Raw genomic sequence first — 19,689 nt, 5'->3', positions numbered from 1 at the left:
CCACACCTGGCTAATTTTTTGTAGAGACAGGGTTTTGCCATGTTCCCTAGGCTGATCTTGAACTCCTGGGCTCAAGCAATCCTCCCGCCTTGACTTCCCAAAGTGCTGGAATTACAGGTGTGAGTCACCACACCTAGCCTGAAAATAGCATTTGAGGAAATAAAATTAAAGAGGTCTTTATTTGTAGCTATGAGTTGAAAGGGCTTGGAATAATTTACTTGGCAGTAGAAAAATAAAGATATATTCGTTTCCATAATGAATTTAGGATATGATCAATAGGGTTTATGAGGTGACAGAGAATAGAGAGAAGAGGAGATGGAGAAGCAAAATTGAATCCACAGGGTAGACCGAATAGACTTGAAGATCGATTTGGGAATTGATGTGTGGGTTGGGAGGGAAGCTGGCCCAAGATACTATCTAGAGGAGGCTGAAGAAAACTAGGTTGAGTGAAATAATGAAATGCTTATATTTTCCCCACTTGAGAATTTAGAGAAAGTACGAAACTGAAGTAAGTAGATGAAAGGAAATAGTAAAGCATAAATTAATGAAGTAGTAAACAGACATTTTATAGAAAGGATCAGTGAAGCCAGAAGTTTGTTTTTGGAAAAGATTAACCCAGCTAACAAATACAAACAGTGAACCCTAATGTAAACTATGGACTTTAATTAATCATAATGCATCAATATTGGTTCATCAGTTGTAACAAAGGTATCACACCATATGCTAATACAAGATAGATATAATATGGGAAACTGTGTGGGTGGGAGGAGAGAGTATGTGGGAACCTTCAGTCAATTTTTCTGTAAACTTAAAGGTGCTCTAAAAATATAAAGTTATTAATTTAAACAATTACTAGCAATATAGACAATTTTTGATTATCTTGACTAGGAAACTTTTTTGTTTTTCATTGACATTGTTGAGGAACATTTGACACTTTTGACCTGCTAATGTTCCCAATGTGGCTCACTGTACTTTGGACATATACAAAGCATAGTATATATAAATAAATATTTTTGAATGAATGACTTTAAAGAAGAGTAACACAACTGACAAAACACCAGCAAGATGATCAAGAAGAAAAGAGAGGAGGCAGAAATAAGTGATACCCAGAAAGAAAAATGCTGCAGAAGTTAATAAGGTAATAATAGGATATAATGAACAACTCTGTGCCAGTAAACTTAAAACTTAAAAGTGCTAAAATGGAAAAATGTCTGGAAAACATAACTTACTAAAATGGAGTCAAGAAGAAATAGGAAACTTGAATTATTCTATAGTCATTTAAGAAATTGAATTGGCTGACAAAAATCTTTCCATAAAGTAAAGACCCAGATGGTTTAACTCTCTAGTTCTGCCAAACATTCAAAGAATAATTTCAGTCCTACTTAAACCATTTCAAAATATAGCAGAGAAAAACCCAACAATCGGCAGTATTCTCCAAATCATATGAAGATAGCATAACTTTGATACCAAAAGTCTGTTAAGGATAGTACAGTACAGGAGAATTATATACCAACCTTATGATTATGGATGCAAAAATTATCATCCTCATTAACAAACAGAATTCAGCATAGTATAAAAAGATGATTATTCATATCCAAATCGAGTTTATCCCAAGGAATTCAAGATTGGTTTAACATGTAATTTCACTATATTAATGGATTAAAGGAAGAAAATCATGATCATGTCAACAGATATAAAGACATGTAGTAAAATTCAACATCTATTGTGATAAAACCTCTTTGCAATGTAGTTACAGAAGAGAACCTCTGTAATCTGATGTGGGATATTTATAAAAAACCTACAATGAAGATTGAACTTAATGATGAAGTGTTAAAACTTCTCTATTCATAGCCAGGAATAAGGCAAGAATGGCTATCACACCCTTCTGCTCATTGTGTTATAGCTTCTACTTTAGATTGTACTGGAGGTTCCAGTTGCAGTGATAAAGCTGGAAAGAAAAATAAAAAGTATGAATTTTGGAAAGGAATAAAACAAAAATGTAGATAAATTGCTAGGATATTAGTAACAATTTGGCAGGTTTCAGGATACGAAAACTGTTGAAAAGAAGTATACGTGAGCAATAAATAGGTAATATACAGTAATTTAAAAACGTAAACCATTTAAATAGCATAATAAATGTACCTGTGCCGGGCATGGTGGCTCATGCCTGTAATCCCAGCTACTTGGGAAGCTAGGCAGGACAGTTGCATAAACCCAGGAGTTTGAGGCTGCAAAGAGCTGTGACAGCAACTGCACTCCGGCCTGGTGGATAGTTAGGTTGAGGATGTGCAGATTTAATAACTCAGAAATTCTACTGGTAGGGAGTGTACAAGAGACCCACAACTGTTCATATCAACTCAGTAATAGTTACAAAAAACTGGAATCAGTCTCCATGTCCATCAGTACCCACCAGTGAGGGTCTACATCTCATTCTCTAGACCTTGAAGTGCATCAGTACTGACAGTGGTTTCATTTAAATAAAGATCCCATCCTTTTCCAAATCCTTAGCCCTAAGCACCAGACTAACCTCCTCCTCCTTTCTCCAGAATGATTTTCCCTTACCCTTCCTTCATTCTCTACAATGGACGAATGGGTCTGGTAGATTTGTGAGGTGGAGTCCTACAGTAATAAAAATGAATAAATTACGTCAATATGGCTGAATCTCAGGAAAACAATATTGAGCAGAGAAAAAGTGACAGTATAATATATTAAGTATGATTCTTATAGAAGGCTTAAAACTTGCCACTCTGCATGATATATTGCTTAGTGACACACTCATTTTTAAAAATTATAAAGAAAATAAGGAAATGATCAAGATCAAATTCAAGATAGTGGTTACCTGTAAGCCAGGGGCACAGGGTACTTCAAAAGTAACAAACATTTTTTTTTCCTTTTGAAATGGGATGGTGCATACACAGGGGTTCATTGTGTTGTTATTTATGTATTACACATGTTTCATACCAATTCAGTGCTTAAAAACATACATTATAGAAGACTGACAAGGGACTGAGACTTTCTGAAGGAAGGACTGACTGAGAGGTTGGAGAGGTGAAGGGAAACCAGCAATGGGATCTAAGGAGAGATGGAGGTAAATTAAGAGGTTTCAGACTCTTGGAAGAATTTCACATATGCATGTAACACACATGCACACAAAGGGTAACTGTCATGCTGCACTGGAATCAAGAAAAATGAGGATTGAGAATGATTATTGCGTTTCGCCAGAGGTCATTGATAGCTTTTAGGACTTTGATTTTGCCAGAGCTGTGGAAATGGAAGCTTTTCTGAAAATTTCAGAATTAATATGGATGAATAAATATGGCAGTTCATATCAACAGATAATTCTTGGTGCTTTTGAATGAAAGAAAGGAGTAAATAGAAAGGTTAAGAATTTTTCAAAAGTTTGACAGTGGAGAGAATGGAGGAAGGGTAAGGGAAAATCATTCTGGAGAAAGGAGGAGGAGGTTAGTCTGGTGCTTAGGGCTAAGGAGTTGGAAAGGGATGGGATCTTTATTTAAACACAACCACTGTCAGTACTGATGCACTGCAAGGCCTAGAAAATGAGATGTAGACACTCATTGGTGGGTATTACAGTGTTATGAAAGTCATCAACTAAATGGTCATATTACAAATATTTTCTACTGTATTCTTTTTTTTAAAAAGATGTATTCAAAATCTATTAATTTGGGAAAGGAATAAAGACTTCTCTTGCTTCTAGAGACCTCTGTTTCAGTCTCTGCTCAGAATTTGTCAAACAGCTTATAAATAGGAAAAGAATGGCTATGTTATTGATGTTTAGAAAGAATTCCCTCAAATGCTACTGTCTGTAAGTTGTTCTTGACCTGCCCCATCATTCATGGCTGATATTTGGATGAGCAACACTCTGGGGAGGGTATGCAGTATTTGAATACATTTATGGTTCCTGGTGGTTATGTTTTTCAATTTGTCATGTTCCCTTCCCCTCAATCAACTTCACTTCTCCAGACACCCATCATCTTAAAAAAAAAAAGAGAGGGCTAGGCGTGGTAGCTCATGCCCGTAATGCCAGCACTTTGGGAGACTGAGGTGGGTGGATCACCTGAGGTCAGGAGCTCAAGACCAGCCTGGCCAACATGGCGAAACCCTGTCTCTACTAAAAATACAAAAATTAGCCAGGCGTGTTAGCACATGCCTGTAATCTCAGCTATTTGGGAGGCCTGAGGCAAGAGAATCACTTGAACCTGGGAAGTAGAGTTTGCAGTGAGCCGAGATTGTGCCACTGCATTCCAGCCCGGGCAACAGAATAAGACTCTGTCTCAAAAAAAAAAAAAAAAAAAAAAGGCTCTATATAGGTTAAAATTTAAGTATTGGCTGGGCATGGTGGTTCACACCTGTAATCTCAGCACTTTGGGAGGCCAAGGTGGGAGGATCACTTGAGGCTAGAAGTTCAAGACTAGTGTGGGCAACATAGTAAGACTGTCTCTACAAAAATAAATAAAAATAAAAAATAAAATATAAGTATTTAAAACAAAAATCTAAATTAGCAAATTTTAATGTTACATTTTAATTCTTTGGGAAGTGAAGATGCGTATGTTGCATTTTTCCAGTTAAGGTACATGGACAGCAGAGAAGATGAACAGATCCGAGGGATCACTATGAAATCCAGTGCCATTTCCCTACATTATGCAGCAGGTAAATCAGTCTGTGTTTTAAAGAAACACAGCTTTGCATCTTTCATGTCCTCCTCTGTCTTTCTGAATTAATTGCATGCCTCAGTTTCTTTGCTTATATTCCACATATTTTATTCTGGCCTCTCCACATGACCTGTTGTCAGAGTCAGGCTGTCCAGGCTTGGATGCAGATGGAAACCTCTGACTGGTTTGAGGGCGGAAGAACTGGCAATTCACACCTGCCCCCTCCACCAGGTGATTATATGGATTCCTTCACAAGGAAAGTCAGGAGCCCTAGGACTTTAGCTGGTTCAGCCTTACTATTCTGCCTCATGGCCTGGCCTGCATGTTAGATTTGGAGTAGATTAAAGGTAGACTGCCGTGATCAGTACCAGCTTACTGTCCTCAAATGAGGATGCTACTTTGATAGTAACACTTCTAGGAATTTATCTGACAGAAATATTCATGTAAGTATATGAGATGCATGTCACTGATATTCACTAAAAAGTTTGTATTCGTGAAAAAAATACCAACAACCTGAATGTCAATAGAATGGTTCAATAAACTGATACATCCAAGCAGTGAAATACTGTGCAGCTGTTAAAACAAATGTTTAATATGTATGTCATTGTATAGGGAAGAATGGTATGTTAAGAGACAGAAAACAAATTGCAGAGTATTTTTGTAAGATATGAATGTGTTTAGGTAATAAAAATATATTATGTATGCAAATAAAGGTGTCTGGAAGGATACTTACCAAACCCTTAACAGTAGCTCTCTGCAGGGGCTATGATTATGGAAAACTTGCACTTTTCAAAATATTTATTTTTGTAGTATGTGAAAATTTTACACAAAGTGTATATTTTTGTAATTAGAAGAAAATAATAAAGATAAATTTTATTTCCCTAATGGACTTACATGTGGTTCATCCTTCACAAGTGTCATATCTTTGGCACTGCCACCAAAAGATGTACTGTGTGGGGCATGGCTGTTGTACCAAACCAGTTTTGAAGCTCTTAGGCACATGAATTCTCGATGTTTAATGTTTAACGCTTCATTTTTTTTTAAACCACTTCTCACATTTTAAAGGTTATATTCTCATCCTGTGATCCAGAGAATGAGGTTAAGGGTCTATTGATTTCTTATCTCGTTTTATAGACTTCAAGAGATTTGAAGGCTGCCTTCTTCCTTACTCAGATTATTAGTCTGTTTTTATTTGAAGATTCCTCTGGTGTCAGTTGTAGTTGTTCTGCTCTATACTTTGTCTCTAGTCCCCCTCCCCTGAGTCCTTTAACCACTTTATTAAGGTTTAATTTATATACCATAAAATTCACCTGTTCCAATTCACATTTGTCTTTCTGGTGTAGTATTGTAGGAGAATTTGCTATAGGACCCTGGGAATTGAATGGTCTGAACTCTATTTTATCGAGCTCTGTGACCTTGACCTTGGTTGCTCACAGATCAGATTGTTTTAGGTACGCTTTCTTTTTTATTTTTTGAGACGGAGTCTTGCTCTGTCACCCAGGCTGGAGTGCAGTGGCATGATCTCAGCTCACTGCAGCCTCTGCCTCCCGGATTCCAGAGATTCTCCTGCCTCAGCCTCCTGGGAAGTTGGGATTGCAGATGCATGCCACTGTGCCCGGCTAATTTTTGTATTTTTAGTAGAGGCGGGGTTTCACCATGTTGGCCAGGCTGGTCTTGAACTCCTGACCTCAGGTGATCCGCCCGCCTCGGCGTCCCAAAGTGCTGGGATTACAGTCGGGAGCCACCGCGCCCAGCCAGGTATGCTTTGTTGATTGCATAGACCAGAGACTTAAGCTAGCTTAGGTTGGGGTGGGATAGATTATTGAAAGCATATGTGTGAAATGATATTAGAAATAATATTCATGAAAACGGAAAAACAGGAGTCTTATTGGAGTGATGTCTCATAAAAATTGGAGCCAGATTTTCATTCTGGATCCAAGATAGCTCTAGAGACCACAGCAGTAAAAGTTTATGGATCCTTCCTCTGGAACTCCACTGTTGTCCTTGGATTTGGGTGTCTGTATCTCCACTATTATCCTGTATGTCTTTTCTCTGTCTCATAGCTTTTGCCTACTGTCATGTCTTCATCTTTGTACATTCACCTTGCCCTGACTTCTTACCCTGTTATCCTGTCTGTTTTCACCTTATTTCTGTTGCCTACTGCTTCAATGTCTTGTGTTTCTGGGCACACAGGCTCAAGAGCAGGATGCGGCTCTGCTTATCTTTTCATGCCAGCCCATCACAGAGGTTGCACCTATGGATTGGCTGCGCTTGGGTTGGTTAGTCACCTCCTAATCCAATCAGTGGTGATTGGAGTGGAGTCACAAAGTGTCAAACGTGTTTCTTGTGAGCATGGGATTACTGCCTAGAAGGGAATTGGGGCTGAGCAGTCAGCACACTTGACAGTGCAGAGCCTTATGGGGATAGAAGTTAGGAATGTTGACTGGGACATATCCTCTCAGAGCACCTGAGAGATGAGATATGTTTTTATCTGTATCTTAGTACTGATTCTCCAGAATGGGGTATTTCCTGTTCTGAAGGTGGGACGTCTGAAGGGGAACCTAGATGGGAGAAAAAGAGGGAAACCTGATGATTGAAGAAACTCCACAGGTGACTTTTATTTATACCATGCCTTCCCCTCCTTCTCACCCACTTCGAATGCCCTCTTATTTGAGAATCTGTGTACTAAATGCAAGTTAAGCCCTTTCTGTGGTTCTGACTCTTAATTTACCGAGCTTTCAAGAGTATTTTCAAATATTTATTTGGGTTGAAATATAGGGTCTTATTCTAGTTTAAAGTAAACAGATAAATCCTGCACATTATAGAAGTGGTGTTGAAAACCATCAAGGTCATACACTATCTCAGCATTTTCCAGGAACCTAATTTTTCTTTGAGAAAATGGAACCTCTATTATCTTGACGTTTGTGACCAAAATTTGCTACAAATATTGGGATCATATTATTAAATCTTGTTATTTGCCTGTTTCTTACCTCTCTTTGTGTCCCACCTACAAGGATACCATACATTTATCTTGTCATCTCAAGAGTTAGGAAGTATTCCTAACAATATACGTTCTGTAAAATATCCTAAGGGGATGTAATGCCTTTGAATCCTTTAGCCTAGAATCCAGATACAGAAGAGAGAAATAGATTCACATGGGTTAAATAATTTGAAATTCATCAAAAGGAATACTGCAGTCGTTTCTACTGTATAGCCATTTTTTATATCTGAGCAAATATTGCTGTTGCTGAACTTTTGAAGTTTTTATCTAATTCATCTTCTAAAATATTTTAAATAAATTTACAAGTTTATATGCAATATATATATTATGTATATTGCATATATAGTATATATGTATGTATATTTCAATTTATATATTTATTTATATATATATTTCAAATGTTTTGTAGAGATGGGATCTTGCTATGTTGCCCAGACTGGTCTCAACCTCCTGGATTCAAACCTTCTACCTATTTCCTGAAGTTTTGGTATTACAGTTGTGAGCCACCACACCTGGCCCAAGGTTATATTTAGTATAGAAAATTTAGTGTGTGTTATAGAATATACAGTAAAACACAAAAATGAAATAAAAATCACTCTCAGTTCACCACCAGTTATTTTATATTTTCAATTTTTATATTTAATGCAAGTTGTATGTGTATGCACACACTGTGAGGTAACTATCTAACTTTATTTCTCCCCCCAAATAGCTTACTTATTCTAACACCTGTCAGATGTGATTATTAAGTACAATATTATTAGTTCCTGACATGGTGTTGACACCTCTGCATAAGTGAGGCAGTTTGAGTGATTTTTTTTTTTTTCAAGAAAAGTTGGCATCAGGATTTTCGGTAAAATCTTCCAAGTATCAAAATGCTGCCAACTTATTTAAAAATTGTAAAACACCATATGGAAAACACTGCAGTGGGCTTTAGCTTATGAGCTTTTAGTTAGTAACCTTAGGCATATAGTCTAGCTAATAGCCTGGTTCAGTGGTACACTTGGGATTCACCCAAGAGTCAGCCATATGCAGTGAGGATGTCCTCCAAACAGGGAGACCAAGGATATAGCAGCCTTCTGCAAAGAGGTCCATATGCAAGTTGATCACTTTGTAAATACCTCTGTTAGGGTTAGTGGTTGTGGGCAGAAGGAGGATTTACGCATGTGTTGATTTCAGCTCTGTGGCTCTCTGGTTTTATACTCCAAAGACTAGGCCATGGAGACACTGACTCATGCCATCTAATTACAGACAAGGCCAGCATGTAGCAGAAAGTCATCTCTTATTCAGAGGCAGTAGCTTCCCTTTCCTTCTGGCTGTGTGAACATTTACCCATGGTCCTGACTTGCCTTATTCTTTCCAGAATGAGGCTGGGAGGGAAGAGTTCCATTACCCCTCATTTGACTGAAGGGTAGATTTTGTTCTTGTCAGACAATGAATGCTTTACTTTGTGAAGTATTCAGTTGATGCCAGGCCTAAGAAACTAGGTACACGATAGTTCACTTCTGAGCTAGGTGTCCCGTATGCCTGATTTTGTTTAATCTTCACAGCAACTCTGTGATGGGTATTACTCTGATTTTACACATATGCAAAAATGGAGTTCAGAGAGGTGAAGACACTTTCCCAAGGACAGAGTAATTTCTATCATGTGGTAGTAGTCCTAGAACCCACATTTCCAGCCTATTCACTTGGACCATTAGTCTCTTGGAAGTCAGGCCACAACTAATTCCTCCTGAGGCTTGAGTATCTCCTTTCCACTAGGGATTGCTGTGGACGTCTTGTGGCCAACACTGCCTACATCCCTGTGGTCTTCAGTCACTGCCCACGATGCAAGCCACATGATCTGGCCTCTCTTATAGTCTCTTCCCCATGTTTCTCTGTGATTCTGACACCCTCTTTCAATCTCCCATTATTCCCCTCCTTACCAAAACTTACTGTGAAAACATTCCAAGGGAAACAAACATCGCTACATCCTCAATGTCTTTTTATTGACGTTTCCCCCTTCTGCCTGGCTGTCTTCTGATGACATTGCCTGCCTTGTACCTTTTCCAAGTGAATGCTACTCTTTCATTCATGTTCCACGTGTCTCTGGGTTAGGATATGGGATTGCCATTCTTTTTGTTCCCAGATCTGATTACAAAAGTTAATTCTTCTACCCTTGTTTTCAAACTTCTTCTTTCAAGACTCAGACCATCCAATTATTCACCTTTCCAGTCATTGTCAGCTCCTGGTGATGGTTCCTGTTCATTAGTGAATTTGGCACCCGGACTCATAATTGTTCTTTTTACCTGAATCTTCTAGGTGGCTTTTCACCATCCCTGAGAATGGCTTCTTCAACAGCTTATCCTCTCAACAACATTGATTCTGCGTTTCACCTACCTGTTGTCATGAATACTTTCTGGATTTTAGCATCACCTTGAGCTATCCATCTTCGACCTTTCAAACTGAAATACTTCCTTCTCTACAATCTTTGATTCTCCCAGCTCTTTCTTTCACCTGACTAATGAGGTACCCATTCTTTGACTTCATAATGTTCTCTAGTTTTTTTTGACTCCCAACAGCCTCTTTCTTCATTCACTTCCTGCCTCATACAGCCCAGATTTGTCATTTCACTGACAGTCTTGCCAGCGTCTTCAGTCTCTTTGGTTCTTGACCTTCTGTCATATTTTTCCCAGCAAAACTTTAACCTTTGATAAAGCTAATTCTCTACACGTCTTCATCCTTGCATTTGGGCTAGGTTCTCAAGTGGTCCTCCAGACTGCTGGCAGATTTCCCATCTCTCACTGTTAGGTCTTGCTCATTCTTCCCAATACCTATTTTAAACCTTCTGGTCTCTTTCAGCCTACCTGTCATCCCCTCCTCCACAATCTCAGCAGACATTCTTACCTTCTATTTCACAGAAAAGAGAAGAATTCTCACCTGCTTGCCACTGTATCTCAAAACGTAATGGTATGGGCATTTTTTGCTTGCCTCCTGTCACTGGCAAAAACCTGTGCTCTGGACTTAATTATCTTTTCTTCAGTATCTTCCACCTCTCCCTCTGTACTGGCTTGTATCCATCAGCTTTTAAGCATGCTCAAGTCTTTCTTGTCTTTCTTGTCTTAAAAAATACATAAAACCTTCTTTCAGCCCCACATTCCTCTGCATTTTCCCTCTTCCCCCTTCTTAGTCAAAGTTATCCTACAATTACTCTCTCAATTACTCTGATAATGAGACTAGCACCTTACAGTAATGACATGCATTAGCAGTGTGAAATTGGTCCTTGATCTATGACCTTCTCTCCAGGGTGATGCTAAGCATAGAGAGATTATAAGAAGTAAACATCAACCTTTTTTTTACTCCAGCGTTTCTTATTCTGGTTCTTACACCCTTCCAAGCAAAACTGCCAATGATCAAAGGAATCAAGACAATGTGGATGTGTAATTATTAGATTTACTATCTACGCAGCAGGCCTTCAAAGGTGGAGAAATTCTCAGTGATGTCAGAGTTCAGGGTGTGGCCACAGTACTGGGTGGCAGATGTGGACTGGCATCATACTGAGAAAAACCAAAAGCGGGTGAGGCCAAATGTAATCAGAAGTGGTCTGTACGTGGTCTAGTTTCATGTTGGAGGAAGGTCTGGAGAGGTCTTCAGGTCGGGTTTGTGCAGCAAAAGAAAACTTAATCAGTTTGCTATTCATAGTTGTTTCTAGATCATTTTTCCCTCTTTCTTTTCTAACCCGTGTCACTTTTTTTTTCTAAAGGTAGGAGTCTTGTTCTATCACCCAGGCTGGAGTGCAGTGGTGATCATAGCTCACTGCAGCCCAGAACTCCTAGGCTCAAGCAGTCCTCCTGCCTCAGCCTCCCGAGTAGCTAATACTACAGGCATGTGCCACCATGCCTGGCTAATTTTTTAAATTTTTTTGTAGAGATGATGGTCTCACCATGTTGTCCAGGCTGGTCTTGGCTCAAGTGATCCTCCTGTTTTGGCCTTCCAAAGCATTTGGATTATAGGTATGAGCCACTGTACCTGACCCCATCTCAGTTTTGACACATACCATCAGAGTCAACCACCCTTCACCTCTCCTTGTGGCAGGCTTCTCATAAAGATAGTTACCCTGTTACCTGTGTCAGCTTTACAATTGTGCTTTACAGTTCTGTCAAATAATAAGCCGTATTAGTTGATTTATAACTTATAATGTTATACATTGATTTAAAATATAAAAGGATAATAGTGATTTAAGATATAAAAGGAAACCAGGTGCGGTGGCTCACATCTGTAATCCCAGCACTTTGGGAGACTGAGGCAGAAGGATCACTTAGGGACAGGAGTTTGAGACCTGCCACGGCAACACAGTGAAACCCCATCTCTACAAAAAATAAAAATTACCCTTGTGTGCCTGCAGTCCCTGCTACTTGGGAGGCTGAGGCAGGAGGATCGCTTGAGCCCAGGAATTTGAGGCTGCAGTGAGCTATGATTGTGCCACTGCATCCAGCCTGAATGTTTCAGTGAGACCCTGTCTCTAAAAAAAACAAAAAACAAAAAAAAGTGGTATTTCCTGTGGAGGGAGACTTGTGGTTACTTTATATATAGTTGGGGTACAATTTATGTATATAATTGTTATAAGTTCATACATAAGGAATTTAGGAACATGTCTTCAGATAACTGAGGTTCTGCCTATATTTCTGTTATTTTTGTTGTCAGGCAAAATAGTCTACCATACACTGACACATAAAGGACACTTTCAGGAGGTTCAGATCTTCTTCCATAACTTCAGTTTTTCTTTTTTATTTTATGGAAAGTTTTCTCTCATCAGCTTTCTATGTATGCTTTAGTGAGCATTTCCAGTGTTTTGGAAGTTGGACACTAAACTCCTTACATGAAGTTTTACTGAATACAGAGATGTTTTGGCAGGTCCTAGTGACAAATGTGCACCTTCTGTGAGACAATTATCCATGGCACTTTAAAACCATGGGCAAGAGAGCAATTCTTTTCCCATAACTCCCTATTAGCAGCAGAAATTGTCTGGAAGATATCTCCCATAATTAACTTCAGGTCTTCCAACTTTTTTTTCAGCCCCCTGGAACATGAAAAGATTGGATTGTTGCTTGACTGATTAGATCTGTGCCTTGAAATGAAGCCGTTTAGTTTGGAATGCCTGGGAAGTAAAGCAGCAAAAGTTTCTGACCCTGAATGCTATTGCAGGGATTAATTCAACACATAGCTTCAGGACTTTGTTACAAATCGGAAAGATCATTTAGCATGCTTAAAAAATTTTGTCTCCTGAAAAGTGTTATGCATTCTCTACTTTTTAAATAATTAATACTGGCAATAACAATAATATCTAGCATGGTAAACCCCTATAACTGCTTTTATGTATTTTTTACTTTGATCACACACACACAAAAGTGGTAAATGGCATTTTTTAAAGAGCCATAATGTGGCTGAAGTCACAGCAGAAGAGCTGTGCTTGGGGACTTTTTTTCTCTAATGGGTATGGGACTTCTTTCCCCAACCTTTGAAATTTAGGTTAACGTTGTTTGGAAAGGGTTAAGATGAAAAAGGCATTGAAAGAGGAATTGAGAGGCCTGGCTCAGAGCTGAGCCAAGCCTTTGTCAGCTGTGTAACTGACCATGGCATTTCCTCCTTCTCACCATTAAATACATTTGAGAAACTCCAGGTTAAACAGAATTGGACAAACTTCTCTTACAGGGCTTCTCTGAACCTTTAATATGTAAGTGTGATGTGAGCTCCAAGGCTGGCTGTTTATTTCTCAGCTATATTATTTGATCAGACACTTATTTTTTAGGATGTAGATTTTCAGGTGGAAACACTTGGTGTATCTCTAGCTTTCAGTTCCTCTCTAGATCTGAACCTGCCCTTCCTGAATGAATTTCAAAGAATCTGGAAATGGATGCGTAATTAAGGGAGCATAGATAGGTAGATCGGTATTCGTTTTTCTGAGTATTCCCTAAAAGGTCTAACTCCAATAAAAGGTAAGAGCACTGTTGTATAGGAAGCCTGAAATGTCTGTACGAGTGCATTTTTAGACTCTGTAAAGAACTTGACTGGAGACCCAGTCTCTGAAACTTCAGTATCAGGTCCCAGTCATATCACAAAGGATGGGAAAGCACTTGAAGTTCTCCCACTCTAAAGTCTGGAGTTTAGCCAAATGAACAGGCAAGGATTGTTTCCCCAGTTGCAAAGTATGAAGGAATCTAAGACCCGAGAAGTGACTAAGAGGGTTAGATAGCCCTGGGTGTATTTCTGGCTTGCTTCTTTTGGGACCTTGGGTCAGTCTCTTACCTTTTGAGGGCGTTAGCATGTTTTTCTATGGAATAAAGGCTTAGGCTGAGAAAATGCTGAGTGATTCTAAGAATCTCACAGCTTTAATTTTGTGTGATAGGACCCTAGACCACTACTAGACATGCTCCTTTTTCTCTGGTGTACTTGGTTGAGATCATGATACTTACCGAAAATGTTGACTAGGAGAACTGGTGTGAGATCTGCCAGTGAAAGGCTCGATTGAGGTCCAGTGGGCCATTGCTCCAGGGCTCTGGTTATTTGACTTCTTGGATTTTCACTGGAGATCTCCGTGGTCTTCTCTGGTTGGAGCCTTCTCTGGTGGTTTCAGCAGAGCAATGGTTCCTCATAAAGCAGTTTGCATGAAAAGACCAGGAGGCAGCGGGGAGGAGTGGTACTGAAGAAGGCAGTCTGTTGCTAACTGATGGCAGTCTTTCCCACTGAGCCTCAGTACACTTGGGAATGCTTCACCCAGTGTTTTAGGAATTCATTAGCAGTGGAATCTTGGCATGTGAGGTGAGAGTTACTGCCTTCTGAGTGTAGTGGTTAGAGGTATGGTCTTTGGAGTTAAGTGGATTTGAACTTATGCTCTATCATTTTGAATTGTGTGATCTTAGTCAACCTCAGAATTGGATTCTAGCTGGATGTCCTTGAGAAAAATACTTAACTTTTCTGTGCCTTAGTTACCTGCTATATAAAATTGGGCTAATAGTTGTAACTACTATAGGGGATTGTTGTAAGTAAACATTAGATAATTATGCTTTATGTATTATGCTTAGAACAATGCCAGCCATGAATAGGCAGTCCACAGATGTTAAGCGCTGGTTGTGGTTATTGTTGTGGTGGTGTTTATCATCAGTATCACCTAGGGCACAAGCAAAGTCATTAAAATTATATTGGGAGAAAATCCTTTAAATGGCCCATAAATTGCAGGTTGAGCATCCCAAATCTGAAAATCCAAAATCTGAAATGCTCCAAAATTCAAAACTCTTCAAATACCAACATGGCACATAAAGAAAATGCTCATTGGAGCATTTTGGATTTCAGATAAAGGATACTCAACCCTGTAGTCATTCTTGAGCACATTCAAGTTGATAAACACTGAGTTAAGGGGAGGAGCAAAAGTAAAGTATATGAGCATTCTAATAGTTATTCTGCCTTTAAAAGAGAATTATATCAAATTTATCAATAATGGGGAATGAGTACAGAATTCTAAAGTATTAACTAATTTTCTGCGTGGTATACTAAGTTATGTTTAATGATAACTCTCTATAACCTAAGATGATCTTTTTTTTTCATGTTTGCCTGGGACTAAGGGCTTTGATAGGATGTAGGAATTTCAGTGCTAAAACCAGACAACTCAGGATGTGCCATCACCCTACTATAAGTTTAATACATTTGTCTGTTGAGACTATTGAAGGAGATATTAATGGGAGAGCACATAGCACACTGCTTGGCACATAGTAACTGCTCCTTAAGTTTTTGAAGAATTGAGTCTAAATCTTGATTGAGCAGATTCATACACTGCTCTTTGACAAATTGTAGGGAAGAACTTGGCCAACTGCTTTGTTGGCCCTTTGAACAGCTCTTACTGTCAGGCCCTTAGGCATTGATTTCTTTCAGTTTCAATTTCCTAACCTGTAAAAGGAGAATAGTAATATGTATCTCATAGGGATATTGTAAGGATTCAATAATATGTGATTAGCACATTAAAAGTGAGTATCATAGTGGCTGGCTCCCACTAAGCTCTTAAGTGGTAACTATTAGAATAATAAAGTCCTTTAACATTTTATATAGATGCTATTTGGAATCAGTAGTCCCATCAGTGGGAAAAGTTGGAATGGTAGCTCTGGATTGAGCTTTCAACTCCTTTAGCTTTGTTCAGTTTTTTCGTAGAAGCTTTCAGCTTTCTTATTCTAGAACGCCTGAGGAAGAACATTGTGTACCTGGACAACTGAAAATGTGTGTTTACAAATTGTATTTTAGGTAATGAGGAGTACCTGATTAATCTGATAGACTCTCCAGGACACGTGGACTTTTCCTCAGAAGTATCAACCGCTGTTCGCATTTGTGATGGATGCATCATCGTGGTAGATGCTGTGGAAGGAGTCTGTCCACAGGTAATGGATTGTGATGAGAAAATACTTAAATGGTTAAGGGTGAGGAAAGAGGGGGAACTGACTGACTTTAGGCATTTCACTGACAATCACAACATTGGTTTTATATTTCACATTTGGTAACGTTCCAGTCTGTGAAGGAGTTAAATCGCCAGAGTTCTGAAGGGATCTTGGAGATGATGACTTTAATTTAACATACTTTGTTTTTGTTTTTGTTTGTTTTGAGACAGAGTCTTGCTCTGTCACCCAGGCTTTAGTGCAGTGGCGTGATCTTGGCTTACTGCAACCTCCGCCTCCTGGGTTCAAGTGATTTTCATGCCTCAACCTCCAGAGTAACTGGGATTACAGGCATGTGCCACCATGCCTGGCTAATTTCTGTACTTTTAGTACAGACGGGATTTCGCCATGTTGGCCAGGCTAGTCTTGAACTCCTGGCCTCAAGCGATCCACCTGCATCAGCCTCCCAGAGTGCTGAGATACAGGTGTGACCCACCATGCCCGGCCTTATTTATCCTTCTTAACTGTCAGTTGCATAAAGGCAACAATGATTTCTTACGTGTAGCTCTTTGCTAGTCCGCTGTATACATAGTTTGTGAATGCCTAGTGAATACCTTTGTCTGACTGGCATAGTCTAGAGTGGTTATTAATCAGGATTTTCTAATGTGCTCTAATTATTTCAAATCATGAGTTTTACATTTTTCTTTCTGTTTTTATCAGACACAGGCAGTTCTGCGACAAGCTTGGCTTGAAAACATCCGTCCGGTTTTAGTGATTAATAAGATTGATCGCTTGATAGTGGAACTGAAATTCACCCCACAAGAGGCCTATTCTCACCTCAAGAATATTTTAGAACAGGTATTTTAATTTTTGGTATTTAAAAAATTTAGCCACGAAGAAGAGTTGTAAGGAAGTTACTGAGCTGGGTATGAGCCATTGCTACAGAAAAGTGAACTTTTCCACTTCAGATTCATACATGTTGCTGTTATTCTACAAGAGAGGCAATAGAAAAAGCATGTTCTCAGTAGTCTCTTCCATCTCTTGGAATCACCCATCATATAAAGCTTGGACAATAGGCTCTCTTGTTTAAAACTGTATCTTGGTTCCAAAGTGAAGCCATATTAGGATTTTATTACCTGTCTGTAGTATTTTATTACCTGTCGTTACAGGAAATTTTACCCAAGCATTCATTCATTTATTTATTCAGCAAATATTTCATAGATATATGTTGAATAAATGAATTATCAAATGTCCATTGTGCACTAGGGATTGTGAATATAAGATGGACAGGTCAGAATCCCTATTTTCAAGGAGCTCACAGTATAGTAGGAGAGACAAAGAGATATTTGGAGAACAATGAGATAAGTCCTGGGTTTGATATAACAACATAGATAAGGGCCATCTAACCCAGTCTGGGTCAAGAGGGAAGAATGAGTTAGAAGTCTTAAAATGGAAGCCTTGAGATGGAAGTAAAGTAGGTGTTTTCCAGGTAGACAGGAAAAGGACATTCAAAAGAGAAGGAATAAGATGGGCAAAGTCATAAAGGCAAGAAAAAGCACAGTACAGTGTTTCATTTAAGGAACTGCAAATTGTTTTTTAGCTGAAGAATTAGATCATTTTCAACAGTTACAAGAGATGGGAAAAAGGATATAGGATTTAGATGTCAGTGAACCTGATATGCCATGCATGAGAGTTTGAAATGTCTTCCTCAACACAGTGGAAAGCTGTTGATGAGGGCAACTTGAGTATATTTATTTGCTAAAGGCAGGAAACAATAAAAGTAGAATAGTGAAAAAGAATGATGGATGGATATCATTCGTTGTAGAAATAGGAAGAGGTAGGCCGGGCGTGCTGGCTTACACCTGTAATCCCAGCACTTTGGGAGGCTGAGGCGGGTGGATCACGAGGTCAGGAGATTGAGACCATCCTGTCGAGCAAGGTGAAACCCTGTCTCTACAAAAAAAAAAAAAAAATTAGCCGGGTGTGGTAGCAGGCCCCTGTAGTCCCAGCTACTGGGGAGGCTAAGGCAGGAGAATGATGTGAACCCGGGAGGCAGAGCGTGTGGTGAGCCACGATCATGCCACTGCACTCCAGCCTGGGCGACAGAGCGAGACTGCCTCAAAAAAAAGAAAAACATTAGGAACAGGTAAAATAACTCCTGCCCTGCATTGGCAGGAGGAAGGTCAGTGGTATTTGCAGACGTAAGTGAGCTTGTAGATTGGGATGTGGGGCACTTGAAGGAAATCTGAGTAATAGGTTCCATTTTCTTTCTGAGGTAGGACATAAGATTACTGCCTATTTGGGAGTGAAAGTAGTTGAGGATTAGGAGTTGGGAAGAGGGCCTGAAGAGAGTAGTGCACATTTCAGACAACCGATGTGAGAGATGGGCAAGGCAGTGGACTAAGGTTACAAACTAGGATTGTGGGGTTGGAAATCATGAGTACTTTGTGATACTAGGCTTCAGTACTGAAAAACAAATTAAGGATATGACACATTAACATTTACATTAAACTAATAATAATAATCACAAAATAACCTTCTGAAAACCTTATAATTTAGTTATGCTGAGTTAGGAAGGATGGATACATCTAAGTTATTCACTGATTGTGAATGTCACCTCCATTCGTGTGTGCTTAATGAGCCCAAACTGACTGATGATTCTAGCCCTAACACAGGTTAAACAGTGTTTCTCCTGCCGTGAGCATGCTAAGCAGCTGAATGACGCTCTTCCATTTCACCATCTCTCCTAGATTAATGCGCTTACAGGAACTCTTTTTACTTCTAAAGTCCTAGAAGAAAGAGCAGAGAGGGAGACTGAATCCCAAGTGAATCCAAATTCTGAACAAGGAGAGCAAGTATATGACTGGAGCACTGGCTTGGAGGACACAGATGATTCTCACCTTTACTTCTCTCCAGAACAGGGAAATGTGGTGTTTACCAGTGCAATAGATGGGTGGGGCTTTGGGTAAGTCTGTTTGCATCTGATTAAATCTCTTTGCAGGTTTTATATGCGGTTGATTTTTTTTAGTGAAACTTTTATTTTGATATAATTATAGATTCACCTATAGTTGTAAGAGATAATACAGAGAGTTCTCTGGTGCCCTTTACCCAGTAACTGCCTCCTATCCATGATAACATCTTGTAGGACTGTAGTACAATAACCAAGCAGGACTTTGCCATTTGCCATCCATATACAAAACATTTCTATCACCACAAGGCTCCCTCACGTTGCCCTTATATTGCCACAGCTACTTCCTTCCCACCCTCAAATGCTTTTTAACCCTTGACAACCATTTATCTCCAAATTTCTCATTGTAAGGGTGTTATAGAAATGGAACCAAAAAATATGTAATATTTTTTAGATTGACTTTTTTCACTTAGCATGATTCTCTAGAGACTTATCCAAGTTATTGCATGCATTAATACTGTAGTTGGTTCCTTTCTGTTGCTCAGTAGTATTCCATGGTGTGGATGTACCCCAGTTTAACTATTCACCCATTAAAGGACATCTGGTGTTTTTTTTTTTTTTTTTCCTTTTTGGGCCATTATCAGTAAAGCTGCTATAAACATTCGTGTGTAGGTTTTTGTGTGAACATAAGTTTCATTTCTCTGGAATAAATGCCTG

General features: G+C 39.1%; 1 protein-coding gene across 3 annotated transcripts in view; it reads left to right on the top strand.

Moving 5' to 3' along the window:
• EFL1 (elongation factor like GTPase 1) overlaps positions 1–19,689 on the top strand; it is a 129,634-nt gene that overhangs the window by 4,360 nt on the left and 105,585 nt on the right. For all 3 annotated transcript variants that reach the window (XM_031002416.3, XM_063698774.1, XM_055362799.2), the window contains exons 4-7: positions 4,584–4,668; positions 15,937–16,070; positions 16,785–16,922; positions 18,815–19,029. In XM_031002416.3, coding sequence (XP_030858276.2) covers positions 4,584–4,668; positions 15,937–16,070; positions 16,785–16,922; positions 18,815–19,029 — 572 coding nt within the window. The remainder of the gene's footprint in view (positions 1–4,583; positions 4,669–15,936; positions 16,071–16,784; positions 16,923–18,814; positions 19,030–19,689) is intronic.

The sequence above is a fragment of the Gorilla gorilla genome, chromosome 16 (assembly GCF_029281585.2).
Source record: "Gorilla gorilla gorilla isolate KB3781 chromosome 16, NHGRI_mGorGor1-v2.1_pri, whole genome shotgun sequence".
Taxonomy (NCBI): domain Eukaryota; kingdom Metazoa; phylum Chordata; class Mammalia; order Primates; family Hominidae; genus Gorilla; species Gorilla gorilla.
This window is presented reverse-complemented; position numbering and strand designations above follow the sequence as displayed.